Source organism: Phyllostomus discolor, chromosome 14, assembly GCF_004126475.2.
Source record: "Phyllostomus discolor isolate MPI-MPIP mPhyDis1 chromosome 14, mPhyDis1.pri.v3, whole genome shotgun sequence".
NCBI classification, from domain to species: Eukaryota; Metazoa; Chordata; class Mammalia; order Chiroptera; family Phyllostomidae; genus Phyllostomus; species Phyllostomus discolor.
The window spans coordinates 49,415,596-49,436,917 of NC_040916.2; the positions used below are offsets into that span (position 1 = coordinate 49,415,596).

At 54.9% G+C, this 21,322-nt stretch overlaps 1 protein-coding gene across 5 annotated transcripts in view; it reads right to left on the reverse strand.

Annotated features, from left to right (window-relative positions):
* ARHGEF2 (Rho/Rac guanine nucleotide exchange factor 2) overlaps positions 1 to 21,322 on the reverse strand; it is a 46,995-nt gene that overhangs the window by 11,092 nt on the left and 14,581 nt on the right. For 2 of the 5 annotated variants that reach the window (XM_028502575.2, XM_036015613.1), the window contains exons 3-11: positions 18,852 to 18,969; positions 18,225 to 18,267; positions 16,966 to 17,059; positions 4,425 to 4,569; positions 2,148 to 2,215; positions 1,750 to 1,813; positions 984 to 1,113; positions 639 to 748; positions 365 to 511 (exon numbers count right to left, since the gene is read on the reverse strand). In XM_028502575.2, the coding sequence (XP_028358376.1) occupies positions 365 to 511; positions 639 to 748; positions 984 to 1,113; positions 1,750 to 1,813; positions 2,148 to 2,215; positions 4,425 to 4,569; positions 16,966 to 17,059; positions 18,225 to 18,267; positions 18,852 to 18,969 (919 nt within the window). Of the gene's footprint in view, positions 1 to 364; positions 512 to 638; positions 749 to 983; positions 1,114 to 1,749; positions 1,814 to 2,147; positions 2,216 to 4,424; positions 4,570 to 12,223; positions 12,652 to 16,965; positions 17,060 to 17,223; positions 17,426 to 18,224; positions 18,268 to 18,851; positions 18,970 to 21,322 lie in introns of those variants that run through there. The other 3 variants (XM_036015615.1, XM_028502576.2, XM_036015614.1) reach the window with 3 other exon arrangements.

Here is a 21,322-nt window from a genome sequence, read left to right on the forward strand (position 1 = left end):
TCAGAGTTTAGGAGATGCCCCCCGAGAGGGAATAAGAGCGTGGGGTGCGCTCCTGAGAGGGAGAGCAAGACTGGCCTTAGAGCACTTTCTAACCAACTTTTATCCTGATGATTGTCTTCTCGAGTAGTAAGCGGTTTTAAGGCGAGAACCATGCGTCCTCTGCACGTCTGGGTCTGCCAGGCCCTAGTGTGGTGTCAGGCATGGAACGGGCACAGAGTAAAGACTAGGAACTGACCTGAATGAAGGGGTATGGGTAGAGTCTTGGAGGGCAGTGGAGTAACAGGGAAGGGGCTGGGGGCTGGCAGAGGAAGGGCACTGCCAGGGCCCGGTGAAGGAAGAGAAGTCTCAGGGAGGTCTTGCTCACCATAGATGACATCCTGTTGCTTCATCACCTCCTTTTTGTGCTGCTGCAGGAAACTGCTGTCCACAGCAAGGCTCCAGGAATCAGCTGCAAAGTCCTTCTCATCCATCTCAAAGTCGCTCATCAGCTCATTGTAGATCACCTCTGCACCTGACCGTCAGTGGGGGAAACAACTCAGAGCCTGTCCCCTAGATCCTGGGTCCTTCTCGAGCCCCCTCCCCAGGCCTGCCCGCCAGCCCCTCCCCCCAGGCACCCCCCCAGGGCCCCGCACGGTCACCTTCATCAATGAGCGACTCCACCGACAGGGTTCGGTTCCGCATGTTGAGGGAGTCTGTGGACTGGGAAAGGATCCGGCGCAGCCCGAGCGGAGATTCATCGTTGAAGTGTCTGAGGGAAGAGGGGGCGACTGCATCACCCCAACGCAGGCAACAGCCCTTCCCAGGCGCGGGGCCATGGCCAGGATCCAACGGGCTGTTGCCCTGAGCTCTCCGTGCCTGTCTGTCTAGAATTCGGAGCCCAGGGGTGCAGATGGCGAGGACCCCTCAGCCCCCCCCCCCCCGCCCCGTCTCCACTGCCACATTCTCTGCCTGCCTGGCTCTCCTGTCCCCAAGCAGAGGCTCACCCAGCAATGTTGGTAGTGGAAACACTCTTGGCTAAAGACAAGGAGGAGCGGCCACGGCGGGAACCAAGCAGGGACTGCCGGAAGCTGTCGGAAGGGTAGATGGCAGAGCTCGGCCGCTCCCGCGTGGTGGCTGTCCGGAGTGCGAAGCAGGCACGTGTCAAATCTGCCGCCTTCCTAGGCGTCAGGCCCCCCAGCTCCAGACTAGGGGTGAGGCCTCCTCTCCCACCCCGCCCTTAGCCCCCTCTAGTCAAAGAAAGACGGTAACAGTCATGCCACCTTATGTTTGTGCAAGACTTTCAATACACAAAGAGTTTTTCTTGTCTTATCTCTTCCCCGAAACATGCCTCTGAGCAAACTGAAGCTCGGGAAAGCTACAAGACTCATCTAAGGTGACTCAGCCAGTGGCTGAGCAGGGACGCAGACTCCGGTCTTTTTGACTAAGCACCATGCTCTTCTTGTTCTCCCAAAACTATCTGAACTCACACCGTTTGTGACAGCTGCCACAAACACCCAAGTGCAGTGCAAACAATAATAATGCAGGGCAACCAGGCTCAGATGACCAGCCACCCCAAACCCTCACCCTCTTTGGATTCTCCTGTTCTTCTGCCCCCTGAGCCCAAGAGTCTGGACATCTCACCATCTGCTTCCAGTTAAGGGGAGGAAGGTGCTGACCCAGGGAACAGCCCCAAAGGGGTGGCAGAGCCCATGGGCGGAAAGGCTTGGGTCCAGGGCCCCACGGGGGCTCCTGCACTCGCTCACTACTCACTCTTACTGCGGAGTGAAACAGACTGCAAGGCAGTATTGTTCTTCAGCAGTGCAGCTTTCTGTTGCTGTGAGACAGAGCAAGAGAAAGATACCAAGGACAGCTGTCACCCGGAAGTCACCCCCGCCGGCACAGGGCAGGAGTTGGGCAGCTGGCCCCCTTGGGAGAAAGCTGTCACGATGGCTGAGGGCGTCGGGGTGGCTGAGCCCAGTGCTGGGGAGATACGCCTCCAGCCACAGGCTGGCCCGCTGAGGGCCCGAGGTCTGCGGGTGAGGGTCTGGGCTGCCCCATGGCGGGGACAGGGGTTGAGGAACACAGGGCAGGAAACGAATGAAGAAGGCAGAGGGCACCGCATACTCACTACCCTCTCCCCCAGCCCTCGGCCCTCCCTGTCATCTCACCTTCTGCTTGACCTTGGTACAGTTGGCGAGGGTGTCTTTACAGCGGTTGTGGATAGTCACATTGCAGGCTGGGAGGGTGGGGTAAAGAGGGTGAAGGGAGGGCCGGGTGGTGCAGGAGGGGACATACCCGTATGCAGACACCCATCTCCCCCTGGCCACACAGTCTCAGAGACTGTCCCCCCTGCCCAGACTCCTCAAACATCACCGCACCCCAGCCCTCTCCTCCCGCCTGCCCCTTCCTTAAAGCAGGAAGTGAAGTGAGGAGGCACACGTGCTGACCGCAGTTACGGTCAGGGCAGTGGGCAGTCCCGACTCAAGGGTGACCTGAGGGGTAAACTGTAGGGAAGAAGGGATTACTGGCTGCCAGAGATGAGCTCAAGATGCACAAAGGTGGTTGAGAACGACAGATGGAAGAGAGGACGCCCACGGGACAGAAGATGGCACAGGAGCAGCTGGGATGGGGGCTCGGGCTGAGGGAGAAAATTAACATTCCCCGAGCACCCAGCAGACGTTCCATGTGCACTTGGTCCTCACGACCCTTGCAGGCAGACTCAGTTATCCTCATTTCAGAGATGAGGAACCTGTCCTGGAGAGGTCAGATCATCTGCCAGAGGTCATACAGCTTGAGGTAAGGCCAGTATTTCGACTGAGGCTGAGTCCACAGGCTGTGCCCTCTCTGTGGGACCCCACATCTGCCCGCGAACACTGGCTAGACCCGAGCAGTGTGAGGGCTAACGGGCCCAGGGATGGAGCAGGCACAGGCCCCGCCCTGCCCCACCCTCCGCTGCTCGCCTTCTGCTCAGCTGGCTCTGCCTCCAGTCAATCTGCCTTCTAGCTTCCAGGCTCAGGGAGTCGTGTTCTCCAACTAAGGGGAACCTAGAGCTCTCACACTCCGCCTGCTTCTCCCCTGTCACCACCCGCCACACCTTGCCAAGGGGGAGGACAGGAGAGGAGAGGAGGAGCAGCCAAGCCCAGTCACTGGGATCACTGGTTGTCCCTCCCCCCCAACACACACCCTACACCCTTGACCCTCTCCAGCTGCCCCTCCCCCTTCCCACAACACCGGAAACTCTGCTAACTCCTTCAGACAATACCCAGCACCTCACTCACTTCCACAAATACAAGGCAAGCAGGGGAGGGCAGAAGGGCAGACAGAAGAGGAGGGGGGGTGCCCCCATCCCCCTGGAGCTCCCTTCTCCAACCCCCCCCCCGCCCCCCGCCCCGCACTCAGTGTCTCTGGAGTGAACCTCCGCTTTCCACCTGCTCTGAAAATAGCACTTGCTGGCTGCCCGCCTCACCGGTTTCCCTGGCAACAAGCTCTGGATGGGGAATTTTGTCAGGTCTCTAAAGGGCTCTAGATTGGGGTTCCCTCCTCATCTTCATAAGTCTAAGTTGAGCAACAAGAAAGTAGGGAGGCCTCACTGGTTCTTTCTGAGGGTTCCTTCCCCAGTCCCTGAGGGACTCAGAGGCTGGAACTGTGGTCTCACTTTGCAGCCGCAGCTCACAACACCTCAGTCCTGCTTTCAGCACGAGCAGCTCTTGGCCATAAACTGGGGGCGGGGTGGAATAGGACAGGAGCCCTCTGTGTGGACACACAGGCATGGGGAAGGGAAAACTGTACTTCCTAAATGCAGGACCACCCTCAGCGTGGGTGAAGGTCAGGAGTCCTAACCCTCACCCCCTGAAACACACACACCCTTGCTGTGCGCCCTCTTCCCAAGGCGTGTCAGTTAGTCTCGGAGGTGAAATACAGGGTCCTAAGTCCATCCTCTGCTTCAAGCTGCAGAGATTGAGAGATTTCATGCTCCACCCACAGTGAACAGAAAGGGAGGGGCAAAGGGCCCCTGAAGCCCTCAATGTCCAGTTCTGCCCAGAAGACAGACAGAAACAGCTGCAAAGTCAGTAGCTTGCCACCCCGCTCTCCTATCCCCCACCCCACCACCTGTCCTCACATACATTCTTGCTCCTTCTCCCATCGGTTCCCCTAACCGTCAGCAGCTGTTCAGGGAGCCAGACACACCCAGAGGACGACAGCTGCACAGGGAGCCATCCTAGTCTCCCCTCCCAGAAAGTCCCGCTCATGCAGTATTCCGACCGCCGCTGCTGCCCCTCCTCGGGAGGAAAGGGAGCGAGAGATCAAGCATCTGGCCCTGGCATTTGGTCCCTGCTGGGACTCTGAGAGGAAAGCGACCCCTATGGATCCAGGGCAGAAAGGACAGATGGGAAGATTAGGGTCAGTGGGCACCAAGTCAAAGTGACATTCAGGGGCCAACTTACTCGGGCAGATGAGGGCCTCCTTGGCTGTGATGCTCTTGTTACAGGCATAGCACATGGTCATGCCCGAAACGGAGATGGTGGTGAAGAGGTGCCCGTTGGTATAGCGGGCATCCTTGGCTTCCTTCATCTTTTCCTTTTCCCGGGTCTGTGGAAGGGTGAGAGAGACAGTAAGGGAGCTGGGAAATGCCAGAGCGGCCGAGGGATCCAGAGAGACAGGCCACGGAGGACGCTGGAAAGATACCACTGCCGGAAGCAGGGCCCGCCGCAGCCGACCAGGACTGACCCGGCCGGCCCTGAGGGCCTGGCTGGCCCCCGACCTACCTGGCCCCTGCGGCTGGGCTGCCTCCTGTTGCCACTCATCTCCCCAGCTCTAGACCTCGGCGTCCTCACTCCACCTCGAAGCCCTCGCTCTACTCGCCCCCAAGCTGCTGTGCTCTCTTCTCTGTGCCAGGGGAATATGCGCAGAGAGGAAGGGAGAGCGGGCGAAGCAGAGGGTGCCAGCTCACCAGAGCCTTCAGATCTATGGGAGTTAGCTCTTATTACCATGACAACTGGAGTTGGAGTTGCTGTCTGTCTCTGAGGCAGTCACAGTGGGGGGGCAGGAGATTCCCTTATTAGATTGGCGGAAGGGGGCAGCATCCCTCCACTACTCCCTTCAACCCAGAGGCAGGGCCCCAAAGCTCCCAGTCTTCCACACACACTCAGCCAAGGTACTGAGGGCCTCTAGGCAGGAGGCAGGAGGCAGGAGGCAGGGTGTTCTCCGAGCACCCTGAGGGAGGAGGAGGAGCCTGCCTGGTTTTAGCCTCGGGTCACTCCTCCTCTCCTCCTCTGGCTGTTGAAGGAAGGAAATCCAGCTGGCTGGGTGTCATTTCTGACAGGAAGTCTCTCCTGCAGCATAGCTTTTATCTCCCTCATACAACCCTCCAAAACCTAAGGTAGCTCCTTCTACTCCTTCTCACCCAATAAGTATCTTCCATCCTAGAAGTCCCTTCCGGCAACCACCCTCCATCCTCCATCTGTAACACCAGCTTCTCCGGCCCGGCTCTGGTCTCCCAAGATGGGGCCCATTGTGTGTGCCCTTCCTCAAAACCTCAGAGGGGGGCCGTTCCCATCTCTGCCCTCTTCTCCTGCTCTGCTCTGATCCCCGCACCTCTTTGTCCCTCCACAAGCCCCGGACTTCCCTGAAAGCCTGAGGAGGTGAGAAGACGGGATATCGTCCTTCCCACCTATTCCAGGGCCTTCTGTGGCCGTCACCTCAGATTTTGGAATTTCCCCTCCACTCTTAGAGGAAGGCAAGCAAGAATAGGAGCCGACCAGACCACCCTCTAAGTTGGTTTCCCGGCTTCTCAGAACCAACAAGTGGATCCTATTGCTGAAGCCAAGGGTACGAGCCTCAAGTTGGAGGACACGGGTGGGGCCCGAGACAGAGAATTAAAACTCCGGGAAGAGCCCTCAGGATGGACCTTAGAGGCCAGTCCTGCCTCTCAGCCCAAGCGCACTAGTGGCAAAGAGGTGGGGGAGGGGCGCGGACACACTGGTCTGGTGCTCACAGTGGAAACGGGAAGTGCAGAGGGACTGAGTCAACACCACAGGGGCCGGGGCGCTGGGCCACAGTGCCCTAGCTCAGCCTCCAGACTTGGTGGCCCAGGATCGTCCCCGTCGCTACCCCCCCTCCAGAGGCTCCAGGCTTGTCTGGTGATGAGGTCTTAAGTCACTTCCCACCCAGGTCATCCATTTTTCTCCTCTCCTCTCCTCCCCATCCCGTGCCCTCCCTCCTCCTCCAACCTCTGCCTTCCCTTTGGCACCCTTGTCTCCCCTCCACTGCCTTTGGCCCTCTCCCTCCCCACTCCTCTTCCTAGGCCTGGTTAAGAAAGCTGACCAGCCTCTAACCCTAGCCTCCAATATTTTAAGCCTTCTTTTTTCTTTCTCTTTTTTAACGATTTTATTTATTTTTAGACAGAGGGAAAGGGAGGGAGAAACAGAGAGAGAGAGAACATCAATGTGTGGTTGCCTCTCACACACCCGCCAACTGGAGATCTGGCCTGCACCCAGGCATGTGCCCTAACTGGAATCGAACCAGCGACCCTCTGATTCCCAGGCCCGCACTCAGCACACTGAGCCACACCAGCCAGGGCACCTCCCTTTTTCTATCCTGGAACCCACCTACCTGGACTACTAGAAAATTCCCCTTTTGGCCTAACCTACATGTGTCTTGCTCTTTAGAAGATCAAATCCTACTCTGAATAATAATAACCTTACAGAACCTCGAAGACCAAGGCCAATGTCCTTTTCTCACTGCCACACATACTCAGACCTCCCCTCCTTGCCCACCCACCCACCCAGTTTTCTCTAGGACACAGACAAAAAGTCTGAGCACTTGTTATGTTGGACTTAAAAGCAAGCAAATACATGAATATTGATATAATAATCATATTTTTAAAGTAACACGTCTAAATCAAGGTCAACAGCAGAATGGGCAGTGCTACAGATCTGCCCCAATGCCGCTACCACTCTCCCTGCCCTCCCCGGCCCCCAGCCCTAGGCCTCCAGGAGCACTCACCCAGAAGGAGCAGCGTGGGGAGGGAGGCCTGGGGCTGCCGGGGAGTGGGTCTGTAGTGCTCCTCCCTCTCTGGCATCGGTGCCCCATGGGCAACCTAGGTGCTCTCTACCCAGGCTTCTCGACCTCCCAACACTCACCCTCTCTCCAAGTGACCCCCTCTCTGGGTGGGCCAGCAGTGGGCAGCAGCCACAGCAACAGCACATCCCAACACCAGCACTGCCCAGCAGTGAGCGGCCCAGGCACTGCCCAGCACTATTGTCCTGGAGGCAGGCTGTGCCCGCCCCAGGGCTCAGGCTGGTGAGGACAGGAAGACACAGGGCCTGCTCACCCGGGGTGCCTGCCCCGGAGAAGGAGTGAATCGGTTTGTTCGGTTCTTGGTCCTACTCTTTTCCAGGTATTCTGAAGATCATCACATTGGTCCCCCGTGTACTCACCCCCCATCAAGACAGCCCTTTGCCTCCAGGCCCCAATCTGTCCACCGAGGAAAGGGCCCATCACTCCACAATCCATGACACCCACCGCCAACACTCGGAGGCCCTTCCTGCTTGACTCAGCACTCTGCGGCCAGTGTCTAGAGTCATTCTTGCTCATAAACCCCCCGGGGAAGTCTTTCTTGCTACACAGCTTCATCTACACCGCTGCTACATCAAAGAGAAGTGAATGAAGCACCCAGGACAATGGCTGGTATACAACAGGTACTCAATACATGTTTGGAAAGGACAGAAAGGAAGCATAGGTGGACAGATAGACAGATAGATGGACGGATGGACACCAAGACAAAGGTTCCCAGCAGCACCCTCGCTCCTGTCCTAAGGGCCCTCAATGTTCCTTTTCTCCCTCCTCCTGAAGGGCTCCCCGCCCCCTCTCCTCTTACTTCCTTTGAGTTCAGACCTGGAGGCCCAAAGAGGCCGACCCAATCCTTCCTGCACCACCATCCCAGATCTTGGTCACTTTTGGAGACAGACAGGGTAAATGGCAGAGGGCACTGTGGCCGGTGGCCCCAAAAACCCAAGGCCGAGGCAGTCTCCCCGGACAAGAGAAAACAGTAGCATAAGTGAAGGACAAGGCGCTGCCAAAGCCTGGACCTGGGCTTGCCGTCCTCCTGGGGGCAGCCGGGGGTGGCGGAGGCTCTGCGGGAGCATCAGGGCCTCCCCAAGGCAAAGCCTCAGCCCTCAGATGTCCCCGTTCCGCATCAGGTGTGCCCAGACCAAGAGCTCTGGGGGAGCCACGGGGCACTCAAAACTGTCCCTGCTCCAGCTGCAACTGGCAGCAGCTCCTTCCCCAAGATGGGAAGGCCTCTGTCTAGTCCTCTGTATGGTGACCAGAAGGCCTTGGAGAGTTGGACCGGGATTTGAATCATCTGTGGCTCAGCCTCTGGCCAGTAGGAGTGCAGAGTCGTAGGCCGCGAGGGCCGTGAGTCACGGGGATGAGCTTCAGGGCCGGGAAATAGAAGCGGTCATCCGTGGGACTGAGAGGAGGGCTAGGACGGTCTCCACAAGGCTCTGTCCTTTATGAGCTTCCAGGGACAAGATAAAGAAGGCTCAGGAGAAGGCGGCCAACTGAAACACGAATGCCAAAGCCAGACACACAACACACAAAAATATCGCTGAGCACACAAAGGCTCTTAATAAATGCTTGCTTGATGGATGAGGATGAGACGCTGGGCAATGGGGGTGGGCATACTGGTGAAGCAGAAGAGGGGTACTCAGGGCCACTGGGAATAAAATCAGGCTAGAGACCCTGAGACCCAGGCATCCTGGACCCCAGCCTGCCCCCTACCCGGCCACACCTGTCGGGTCAGGACAGGGAGCCCAGCAGAGGGGCGGGGGAGTGACGCAGACAGACAGGCGTTTGTGCAAGAGAACAATAGCTGTGCCAGGGCTCCCTGCCCTCCTGGCACAAGGCAGGCCGGTGGAGCTGGGAGGGGGGCAGCTACGGCCTGCAGGCCCCCTCCCCCAAGAGACATAAACAAACCCAGAAAGGCCCAGCCAGCTCCTCTCAGCCATTTCTCTTATCAGCCCCGGAACTCCAACCAGTCTGCTCACTCAGGCTCCTGGATGATACTTCAAACCAGAGATCAAAGCTAAGAATGGAACAGTTTTCTCATATCCTGCTTTGGTGACCACCATTCAAAGCAGTAACTCAGAGCATCTGGGGACGGACAGACAGACACACACACATATACACCGCAACACAGGTCATGTGCATGCATGGGACTCATACATTCAGATTTGTCACCTCCCTGATTCCAAGGGCAGGGACCCAGGAACCCAGGGGGACTGAGATCAGACCCCTCTTTAAATCCTTTGGTCAGCCCCAGCAGGTTCCTGTCTAGGCTCATCCAACTCCTCTGTCGTCACTCAGTGACTTCCCTAAGCTTTCGGCTCCCTTCCCCCATCCTTGCTTCTCCCCTCCCCCTCAGCTCTTTCCCTCACCTCCATGACCCCTAGAATCTTTTCCTATGCCCCTCAAAGCTTCAGCCTCCTGGGGATCCCCAACTCTCCAACTTCCCCCCAAACTGCCACCCCCCTCAGCTCCCTCCTGGGCTCACCCAGCCTTCCTCTGTGGCTCCACTCCCAGTCCTGCACACAAAGCCAGCCACCTCTCTCCATCACTCAGGACAAAGAAATAGCCTCTCTCCTTTCCTGCTCCACCTGCCCACCACACTCCAATGCTGTGGTCCTAGAGATTCCAAGGGGACTGACCCCCCCCCCCCCACAGCCATCCCTGGACCTCTGGCCCCTGCTTGCTCCTAGGCAGGAAAAGGCCCTTTGTTCTGTGAGAGGAATAAAGGTTAGGGTTTGGGGGAGGAGAAAGGGAAGGATGGGGTGGGGGTGCTAAAGGGAGACAGGGGACCTCTGCGTTTGGGCCTGTGGAGGTAGGAAGTAGAGCAGAGAGAACAGAGGGGGTGGAGGGCTGCAGACAGCCTGAAAGAACAAAAATGGACTGAAAGGAAAAAAGAAGCATGGGAGCCGTACAGAAAGACTCTATGAGGGTGGGAAGGAAAAAAGGTTTGACTTAAATTTCTTCTTCTACAAGGAGGTACTAAGGAGTAAGGGAAGAAATGGGGGTCAGAGCTTAGCTCTGAGCCATCCCCCCCAAAAGGTAGCAGGAGAGACCATCTTCCTCAAATAATCTCATTTCCACAGGCCCCCCTCCACTTCCCACCACAGTATAAAAAGAAAAGAGACAGCTGGTGTGCATGGGGGAGGGGGGAGAGGGGATCCAGGGTTTGTTGGCTAAGAACCAACTCCCCCCTTTGTAACCACAGCTTTCCGGAGGTGGCCCTCCCCTTCCGATCGGCCCAAACTGACAACCACTTTCCTCCAGTGGCCTCTTTGCCCTCAAAAGTCCACCCACTTAGCCCTCCACCCCTCAAGCCCCACCGGATCCCCAACACTCCCCTACCATGACCACCCCAGGCTAGAAAGAACCAAGCTGCTGGGTTCCCAGCTCCCCACTACCCAAAACAAACAAACAAAACCAGCTTGAGGATCCAGCTGCTCCTCCCAATAATGGAAGAAGGATCCCCAGTATCCCCTCTCCCCAGGTCTGTCTCCCACTGGTTCCCCCATGGCTTTCCTTTTCAGGGTGAAACCAAATTTCCGTGGTTTCAAAAACCTCTCCACCCCCCTTGGCTCTACTCCAGGGTCTCAGCTCAAACCGTTGAAAAATAAACAGACTTTCAAAGCCGGGGCCTGGCCTGGCACAGGGTTGAGAAGAGCCCGCCTGCCACCCCTCGGCTCCACCACACTTCAGCCCCCTCCCCAACCCTCGGCTTGTCTCAGGCCCTACCCGATTCCCCAGCTGTTTTCCTGTTAGCAGAATCTTATCTGCTAACAGGAAAAGTTCCAGGATGAAACCTCTCCCAAGTTAGCCTCAAGACAGGTAGGCAGGCTAGGAGCTAATAGTGGGTGGATTTCCGCCATCCTTGAGGGCTCCAAAAGGTACTGCTTCCTTGCCTGAGGTTGGTGCTAGTGACCAGCATGGGGTGGGAGCTGTGGGCAGGGAGGGCACCAAGGTCCTGAGGTGGGTGAGAAGCCAGAGATTAAAGCAGTTATGGGCCGCACCCTGGCCTTCCCTAGAATGGCTCCAGCGTGGGTGCCCTGAGGGCTGGAAGGTGGTGTCTGCATGCACCTCCTTCCTCCCATCTCTCACTTATTCACCTACAAGTCAGCTACATCACTTCCTGGGCCCATGGAGCAGTCACGGCCTTTGGGAGGGGGCCTGGGTACACAAGGATAAAGGATACTTGGAAAGGAGTGGTCAGATAGGGGTGGGTGAGAGGATAATTATACTCCCAGACTCTGAAAATGGTAGGTGAACATCCCCAGGGGAAGAAATGAGGGAGCTGGGGCGGGGGTGGGGAGCGCAGGAGGGACAGAGCGGGCACAGTGCCCAGTGGGTCAGCCTAATGGTTTCAGGTTGTTTGGGGTTGTAAGAACAAGTTCAGAAGCTAGTGGGGCAGGCAGGGATGGGGAATCCTGTGTTTGCAGGTACAGGGGTGCTCAGGGCCCCTAAGGATGGAGGAAAGGATCCCAGCTACACAAAGACCTCTGCTCCCTTCACCTGAGAGCGATGGGCTTGGGGAAAACTAAGCCTTCCCTGACCCCAGCCACCCGCCTACCGGAGAGAACTGAATCACAGCTGGAAAGTCCATTTGCAAGGAGGAGCTGACTTTTGTCTAGGAGGGGTGGCGTCGGAGGTGATGGTGGGAGGAAGCCCGGGAAACCACCCCCTCCCACCCCCTCCGCCGGATGGCGGGGACAAAGGGGGAACGACTGAGCCAGCAACTGCAGGGTGTGGGGAGGTCGAGAACCAGCCGATGGGAGCCAGAAAGAGGGGGTGCCACCGAGCCCCTGCCACCCCCAACCTGACACACACCCCTCCCTCCCGCTCTGTCCCTTACCAGAGCAACTTTCTTTCCTACGACCTCAAACGCCCAGGCCCCAAACACCGATCCGGCCGGCCAGATCGGAGGCCACCAACATCAAATCCGCTCTCTCCCAGGACCCTAGCCGCGGTAGGGTCGAGTCTACCGCCCCCCACCCCTCCCCACTTAACAGTCCCCACCCACCTGGCCCGCAGCCTGCCCGGCAGATGTTCCGCTGATTTTGGTGCGGGGAGACTGGCTGGAGGGGGGGGCAGTGCGGGGGGCGGGGGAGAGGGGGGTGCCCGCGCGAGGGGGTCGAAGGGCACCCTGGGGAAGTGGGCAGAGGAGAGGGATTGTAAAGCCCACCTTACTCGCCAGCTCTTTGCTCCGGTCGATACGCGCTCGCGTGAGGGATTCGATCCGAGACATAATCCCCCGATGGGGGTTTGCCGGAGGGGTACTAGGGACCCAGGCGTCCAGCTATTGTGGGGGAGGAGGGAACGGGCTGCCCAGCACACGTCGCTCTGGGGACAGGAAGTCTGACTCCCCTCGCGGCACCCGCGCCAGTTCCTCAAACCCGAGTCTCCACCCCCCTGCCCGGGTGCAGGAAGGGGGAGGCGGGGCGGAGCAGGGCGGGTACCCGCGGGACTAACTGCTTGGTCGGTGCAGGAACAGCTCGGAGGAGTAGAGGGGTTCTGCGCAAGCAAGTTGAGGGTCCCCTCCAGCGCTTGGGCAGTTTTCTAGCCCCAGAGGCCCGCCTGAGCTCTGGTCTTCCAAAAAGGCACCGCTGCCCAGCCCCGCAGCCCTCACGCCAGCCCAGGTCCTCTTTCCCCCTCCTTCCAGTCTGCAGGACTTAAAGACCCGCATGCCAGAGGATTCCAGCCGCCCCCAGCTCTCAAGGGAACCCGCAAACAGTTCCTTCCCGGCCCTCAAGCCCATCAAAACAAGCCAGAGAAGAAGAGGGCGGGGAAGTCAAAGGGGAACTGAAGGCTGGGTCTTTAGAAGGCGTTAAGGAGAGTAGTACTTCCAGAGGACAGACGCGGAGAGGAGAGAATTCTCCCGCATGCCCCGCCCCACTGGGATCTTCCTGATCTCACTCTGTCCGGGTCCCTTCGCCTCCACTCCTATCCCCACTCTGCCAAAGAGGAATACTTTGTGGAGCCAGAGAGGAATTCGCCACCTTTACTAAAAGCTAAGAAGCTGAGGAAGTCCTTCTTCGTGTCTAACTAGTTGCAAATTACGCCAGAACAAGCCTGAAAAAGACCAGAAACAAGCCTGTCCAATCAATTGGGACAGTTGGGCCATGGCCAGTCTCTCCATAAGGAGGTGGGTGGGGCAGGTCCTTTCTGGACACTTTGCCCCAGCCCTTGAGGCAACCTCCACCGTTGGTGAACTTCCTGCTACTGGGAAAATTCCTCCTCGGCTCGCTAGCTGTAGGCACTCACACTGCAGCTCCTTTCTGCCTCTTAAGGTCTCCCATTTCTCTGGGGAAACCAGGAGCACGGAATGGCCTGAGACAGAGTACCCCCTGCTTGCAGAGTTTTGCCCAATTCTGGTACCTAAAGGTGTGGGGGAGGAGGGAGGGAGAGGGAGCCCAACCCAGATTTAGTGGCTTCCTGGCCCAGCTGGCTGGGCAGCAGGGCCAGGCTGCAGGTTTCAAGCCCAGCTCAGCCCTCTTGTAGGTGCCAATTTTAGCTTCTGCCACTATTTTGGGCTCTACTGCCTCACCACTGGCTGAGCTGGTTGGGCTCCTCACCCCCAGCACCACCCCCACACTGCTCCTCTGGCTTCCCCTCCTGCCTAGCAACTCCTTCACCTCCTTCTTCACCCATTCCCCTGTTAGGATCCTTATATAGCAAAGACCAGAAAAAAAGGAGCAGAAAGAACCATGCCTGTTCTAGGCTGGATGGAAAGTAGAAAGCAGAAAGGACTTCCCCAGGATGGTTAGAGAGACCGATTCCTCCAGGAGTGCATCTGCTGGGGACACCTCCTGGACGGCCCTAGGAACTCCCCCAAACCAGCCGTCCAGAGGCTCCCAGGCAGAGCCCCAGACTTACCTACCCCCAACCCAGAGGGCAGCCAAGGCTGAAGAATGTACTAAATTTAAAAACAGTCAGAAGCCAGAACCCTGGCTTCATGGCTCCACCCACTGGGGGCCCAGAGACCAGAGGTGGGCTGGGACCTCAGCTTTTCTCCCAGGCCTGGAGGTGGGAGGGTTCTGCAAGCTATGATAGAATCTTAAAGGGCCAAACTCCAGTCTGAGTACACAATAAACCTGAGACCTGAATCCCAAAGTCATTTGAGGGATCTCTCATTCCCTAAACTAAACTTAAGGGGTCTCTCTATGAAGAGGGCCTACCTAACCTTCCAACTCCCCGCAGTTGCCCACTCCAGTCTTCAGGCTGCCTTCCGGCCCGTCTGCTGCCTGTTGCCCTGTGCTCTTCCTCCTCACAGGAGATGGGTAGCAAGGAGGAGGACATGTGGACTGGAAAAGGAAACCAGTCTACCTTTAAAAACACCTGGGCTGCCCAGGCTGGTATGGCTCAGTGGATTGAGTGTGGGCCTGCCTACCAAAGGGTCACCTCACCTGTTCAGTCCCCAGCCAGGGTACATGCCTGGGTTGCAGGCCAGGTCCCTGCCTAGTAGGGGGGTACGAGAGAGGCAACTACATATCGATGTTTCTCTCCCTCTCTTTCTCCTTCCCTCCCCTCTCTCTAAAAATAAATAAATAAGACCTTTTTTAAAAATTGCTCAAATTAAAAAAAAAACAAACAAACAAAAACACCTGGGCTTTTGTGAGCTAGACCTGCAGCTTGACTTAATTTCCATTCTCTGCGTCCTCTGGAATGCTGAGCCCTTTCCCTTCCTCCTCGGCATCCCTTGCCCCTCCACCCAAGCCACTTTTATCCCAGCCACTTGGACTCTTATCCAGTGATCTCTCCCAGATATTCAGAAATTACTCTTAAATATACAAAATAAAAGCCAACCCTAATTTCTGCCAGAATCTAAAAGTGGCCACCATCTTCTTAGTTCATTTAACTTAACAGATGTGTCCACCACATTTCAGGGGCGAGGAACCCACCCCCGGGAAGAACCTCATTGTTGGAGTCAGAGTCGTGGCCAATAAGTGAACAGATAGAGCCCCAGGGATACCTGGGCCCAAGTGCTTCAGTGCCCAGGAGGACACCTGCTTTTCTTATTACTCTGGACCTTGTGCATTCTGGGAGGGGATGATTAAGACATAACCAACTCCAGCGGCCATCCTTCAGAAGATGGTGGAAGAAGGGAAGAGAGGGGATAACTTATTACATTAGCTTTACTCACAGGCAGAGGTAACATTCTATAGTTACAGCTCCACCTCTTACCAGCTATGGGATCTGGGGCAAGTAACTTAGCCTCTGAGTTATCTTGTCTTTAAAAATGGAGGTTAAAATGTTTATCTTCCCTAGAGTGTTATAAGAATCAAATAAAACGACCTCTGGAAAAGTGTCTTGTCAACTCTACAATGCTAATCAAATAGGAAAAAATAAGCCCTTCCTTCTCTCACTGCTTGGCTGAGCTTCTCTCCAGCCTCACCCCTGACGTTCACCTGCTTACGGCCCCTGTCCTGAGCTGGGAGGAAGGGGAAGAAGAGATGTGGTGAGGCAGGCACACACATTCATGAGCATGGAAGGAAAAGGGACCAGGAGATGATGGAGAGGAAAACAAGAGGATGGGGCCAAGGGTGCTAGTGTGGAAAGGTCTAGTGGGACGGTGTCCTGGCTGACTCTGGCTCTTTCCTGCTTCTTGTCTGGGCTCCAAAGCCCTGCCCACATTCCCCGACACCGGGTTACTCAGTCCTTCACCAACTGTTAGGCCAAGGGTGGACAAAAATGCAGACTGACTGGGACCTGGGTGGCCCCTGGGCAGTACCGCTCCCCTACCATTCCCACCACAAGAAAAGGGCGATTCTGCCAACAGACTCTCCTACCCTGAACTGAGCCAGAGAGCCTGTGGGGAGATGGGGCTCAGACCCAAAGCTTTGAATCTCCTCTCTCCTGCTGCTCCCCCATGGTAGAAGACAGGCCTCGCTACCCACCTGCCTTCCCCCAACCCCAGCTTTAGGCTTCTCCAGCTGCTCCTCCTCTTCTCAAGACTAGGAGGTCTCAAGCCCCAATCCCCCACGTTGGCCTGTAGAGAGAATGTGCTAATGATATGGTTTTATCTCTGTTATCCTGGTCCAGCCAGAGGAGGGGAATCCTGGCTAACAGGCTGGCGGAGGAGAGAGCCCTGGCACCGTGGGTGGGGCTGGGTGGAGCCTGGACAACCTTCCCGGTGAGACTCCCATGATTCTTCCACGTGAATAAGAGATGCCTTCCCTGGGGTGTCTTTCAATGCTCAGGAGCCACCCTGGGGTGGAAAGTACATGCATGATTGAAGGGGGGGGGGCCACCAGAGCAAAAGGGGTGGCTCATTCTGCCAGTAAATGGAGAAAGTGGAATGAATTTGAACAGCAGGCAGAGTTCCTGGTTTTACCAGAGCCAGGGGTTGGTAGTAAGGAGGAGAGCAATGTGCCTTCACCTGCCCAGGGTCAGAACTGCACGTGGCCTTACATGGACAGCGAGCTTGTCCTTCCCTATCATCTCCGTTCCTGGCTGCCCCTCTGCCTATAGTTTAATTTCGACTCCTGCTGTTGCTGTATCCTCCCATAAAATTATGAGTGTGAAAAGCACCTTGCAAACCCTAAGACTATATGAAGAAGTAAAAAGCACTGCTATAATTATTATTATTGTGCTCAGTGGTTATGATTTCTGCTGCCCATTTCTTAGCTGTGTGAGTGCTAACGAAAGGAGGGGCTAGGCCACTCCACTCTACAGCTGCTGAGGTTCCTGGCTGTCTCTTCCAGATGTCCACAGCTGGCTGCTAAGCTGAAGACATGGGAAAAATAGAAGAAAGGTGATTTACTAGAATATCAGGAGAGATGGCATATGTTCCCTTGAAACTTGAACATTGCCCTGAGTCCCTGTCTACCAGAGGGAGCTGGGAAGCGAGCAGACGGTGGAGTGAGGAAGAAGGGAACTGGGGAGGCAGTGGGTCCCAGGCCTCCTACTTCCCCAGCTGACTCCTACCTTGGCCTTTCCGGTCATGCCCAAGAGGAAGCTGAAGGTCCGTCGCAGGGAGGAGCCTGCCCAGGTCCCTGAGCCCCTTTCCAGTTGGCTACAGCTGCAGAAAGAGAAGGAAGAGGTGAAGAAATACTCCCAGAAAGATGGTGAGTGAAGGTGCCAAGATAAGGAGAAAGAGAGAGAGAGGAGAGGAGGAAATATACTCAGAGAAAGGGTGAGGAAGAGAGAGGAAAGACTCCGAGAGAAAGATACTCCCACCCCTACCTCCCAGGACTTCTTGGATGTGGACACTATGGTTTCCCAGGCTGCTCTATTTATGAGGAAAACCCCAGGCTCCTCCCAGATAAATGCAGACCCACCCTCACCCCAACCCCCTACTTAATCCCAGCCCAATCTCCTCTCTCATGCTGCTCCTAACGGAAGTGGTATGGGATGGGGGCTCTCCCGGGTGGCATTTTCCCCTGTAAAACAAGAGCCCTGTTTACGACCCTCTCTGCTGTTTGGAAAGCGCCTCTGGGCCTAAAGCCAGTAAGGACTGAATTTCCTGGGATTTCATCAGCCCCATCCCATGAGCTAATCCCAAACCCAGAGCCAGGAGGATGTGTCAGCTAGAGATTTTCAGGACCACAAATCAGAGCTTGATATCTTAAAGGGCCCGTTCATAGCTCACACACCCACACCGCCTTAGAGGCCCGACCAACTCTAATCAGGCTTCATCTGCAGGAGCCAAATAAACAGGTGCTGATTTTCCATGCTTATTGACAACTGTACTTATTGAAATGCCCTACCCAGTCTCTATCCAGATTCCTGAACTGTGCCTTCAGCCCCTGCCCTCTCCCCTCGGGGCTCTCCTCAGAGCCATTGCCCAGCTGTCCTGGGAGCCACTTCCCATTGGTCAATCAGCTGAGCCACCCAAAGCTGATCCATGGTCCCAGGTCACTGTCTTTCCCAAAGGCTGCCCAACAGCCGGTCTGCCTGCTCAGCTTTCTGGCACTGACACAGCAAGCTACTCCCACTGTCTTTTATTTCCCTGACACCCTGGGGTCCGATTACTCCTTTTCTTTCCTTAATTTCTTCCCTATCCCGTGGGCTAAGAGGAACCTTCTTGTGCCTTCCCTGACTACTGAGAAGGGAATCAATTATATGCAACTCAGGGAGAAGGATATTTGTCTTATATCAAAAATGTTAAGGGGAGCAATCTTTTAGGAAGCATTGCTCCTCCCCCAACCAGGCCTTTGAAGGGCTCCAAGCCTCCCCAAACTCACCTTTGGCTAAGGTCAGCTGCGGCGGACGACTGGGATAAATTTCCTGCCAACACAAAAGGAGACGAGAAGTGTCCGGCTGAAGCCTGACAAAGGCGCCCAGGGCTGCCGCCCCCACCCCCTCCACCTGGATCAGGTTCCCAAGCTGCAGGTGCAGGTGACGCCATTCTGCAGGGCAAGCTCTGGGGAATAGGGAGGGAAGGCGGGGTCTGAGCAGAGCTAAAGAACTGGGAAGCCAGAGAAACAGAGCACCAGGGTTATGTGGAGAACGGGGCTATGGACTCAACATCTCAGTCCTATTTCTGGTGAATGGGGAGGGCAGAGGTTTCACACTGAGCTCTCAATGCCTCATCTTGAGGACAATGTACATTGCAGTTAACTGTCCTATCTCTGGCGATAAGGAAAGCTGGAGAGCTTCAGGCTGTCCTATGTTCTCCTTCATTGGAAGAAGAGTGTCAGAATGCCAGCGTCCTGAATTCAGACCTCTCACCTAAATAAAGGCATTTTGGGGTTTCCAAATAGTAGTTAGATATAACCTAGGGCAGCTGAACCCTACACAGCGGGACCTGAGGAGTGGTGCTGAGACAGACAGGAAAGGGCTACCACTGCTTTGCTCCCCACTTGACTCACCAGCTGGATCTGAGCCGCCCAAGAAGCAGTTGATGCTGCTCATGGATACAGACTTGGAAAGCATGCCAGTGGCTGAGTGGTCCAAAGGGCCAGCAGATGGATGACAGGAACACTGACCCTAGAATCACATCGAGAATCCTCACACAAGATTAGGCTTCATCCATCTTCCCCCCATCTTTTCACTTCCCCTCACAGCCTGATCCTTCTTCAGGGCTTCAGGCCTTTCACCCCTCATCAGGACCCATATCTGGGATATTCCATTTGAAATAGTTGGGAAGTTCTTCCTGCTAGTTACCAGTCACTACTCTGAGCAGGCTTCCTTATTATAGAACACATCTTAGAAAAGATTGTCCCTGAACGGTTTACAGAGATGACAAACTCAGTCTATGGAGGCCAGACAGGTAATGAAAAAAAACAGAGCCTGTCTGAGTTTAAGACAATAGGGAATAAAAGTATCTATAAACCACACACCCAGCCATTAGAAAATACTTTTTTTCCAAACCTACATGGAGTATTACAAAACTGGCTACATATCAGGTCATAAGGCAAATTTTAATAATTCAAATAATCTGTGTCAAAGAGATCATAGGAAACAACCCAGAAATCCCTTTCCAATAGGGCAGATAAGGAATCTGTGATATATTTATACATCAAAATACTATTCAACAATAAAAGTGAATCAACCACAGCTCACCCAACAATATAGATGAAGCTCACAAACATAATGCAGAGTGAAAATATCAAGACACAAAAGATTTACATGCTGTATGATTAAATTCATATAAAGTTTAAAGCAGGCAAAACTAATTGATATTGTTGATATATGCATATAAAGGTGGTAAATCTATGAGGAGAATCAATCTCAAAAGGCAAGAAAGTGATCATCTCTGCCAGGAAAGAGAGAGTTGTAAAAGGGTGTTGTTAGGGGCGTATGGATTTTGGTGAGACTCTCTTTTTTTTTAACTCAGTAGTTGCATTAGTGTTTGCTTCCTAATTATTCATTACATTGTACATGTAAGTTTTATATGCTTTTCTGTATGAAATATTTAAAAAATTTTTTTTAAGTTTTGAAAAAGTCTCTATGATTTAGAAATTTTAAAATACCAACTTCCAGGCAAGACGGAGGCATAGGTTGATACACTTTGTCTCCTGGCACAACTAAAAGAAGCACAAAAGCAAATTTAAAAACAAAAAAACAACTGGAACTTCCAAAACATCAAACTGTATGGAAGTCCAACAACCAAGGAGATAAAGAAGAAACATTCATCCAGACTGGAAGGAGGAGCAGAAACAGACAGCCAGGGCGGAGAGGACACATAGCAAAGCTGCTCATGGAAAACCAGGCAGCTGAGGCAGCGGCTGGCAGAGCAGGTGGTCCCACATTTGCATGCAGATAAATGCGATGAACAACTGGAGAGTGAGACAGATCACACAACCTAGGGTTCCAGCATGGGAAAAGAAAGCCTCAAAACCTCTGGCTATAAAAACCTGTGGGGTGGTTGCAGCAGTGGGAAAAACTCCCAAAATCACAGGGGAGTTCACTGGAGAGACCCACAGGGTCCTACAAAAACCCACCCACCTGGGAATAAGCACCAGAAGAGCTCAATTGCTTGTGGATGGCAGGGGAAGTGATGAAAGCAGGGCAAGAGCTGAGCAAGCAGCATTTTTCCCTCTATAACCCCTCCCCCACATACAGTACCACAACACAGAGATGTAGATTGCACCACCCTGTTGAATACCTAAGGCTCTGCCCCTTACAACCAAACAGGTGTGCCAAGACAAAGAAATATGGTCCAAATGAAAGAACAGATCAAATCTTCAAAAATAGAACTAAGCAATGAATGACTTGTGAGACTTCCGGCAAGATGGAGGCATAGGTGGATGTACCGTACCTCCACGCACAACCAAGATTAGAACAACAACAATTTAGAGGTAGAATAACACCCAGAACTGACAGAGAATTTATCTGAATAGAAGTCGGTCAGCCAAGAAATTGAAGTAGACCTGTTCATCTAGACCGGTAGGAGGGGCAGAGAGGAGGAGTGGGCGTGGGTCTCCGCGCACAGATATCAGGGAGAACTGGGCGCATAAGGCAACCGGGAGTGCGTAAGCCTTCCGGGACACAGCGGTGGGCACTGAGTACACAAGAGGTGGCTGGTGGACCCAGTGAGGCGGCATTGTGGACCAGGGCAGAGCGCGCAACCCAGGATCCCAGGGAAGGGACTGAGATCCCAGGAGAATGGAGCTACCGCCATTGTTCCCTCCCGACCTCGCGCACGCCCCGCCCCCACATATAACGTCAAAATCTAGCGACTGGGGTGCCCAGCCCAGGGGAACACCTAAGGCTCCGCCCCTCACCATAACAAGAGCAGCCAGACCCGGGTGGGGGTTGGGGGGAAGAGAGAGAGAGAGAGAGAGAGAGACATGTCTCCAACAGAAGAACAGATCAGTCCCCCAGGACTCATCTGGAA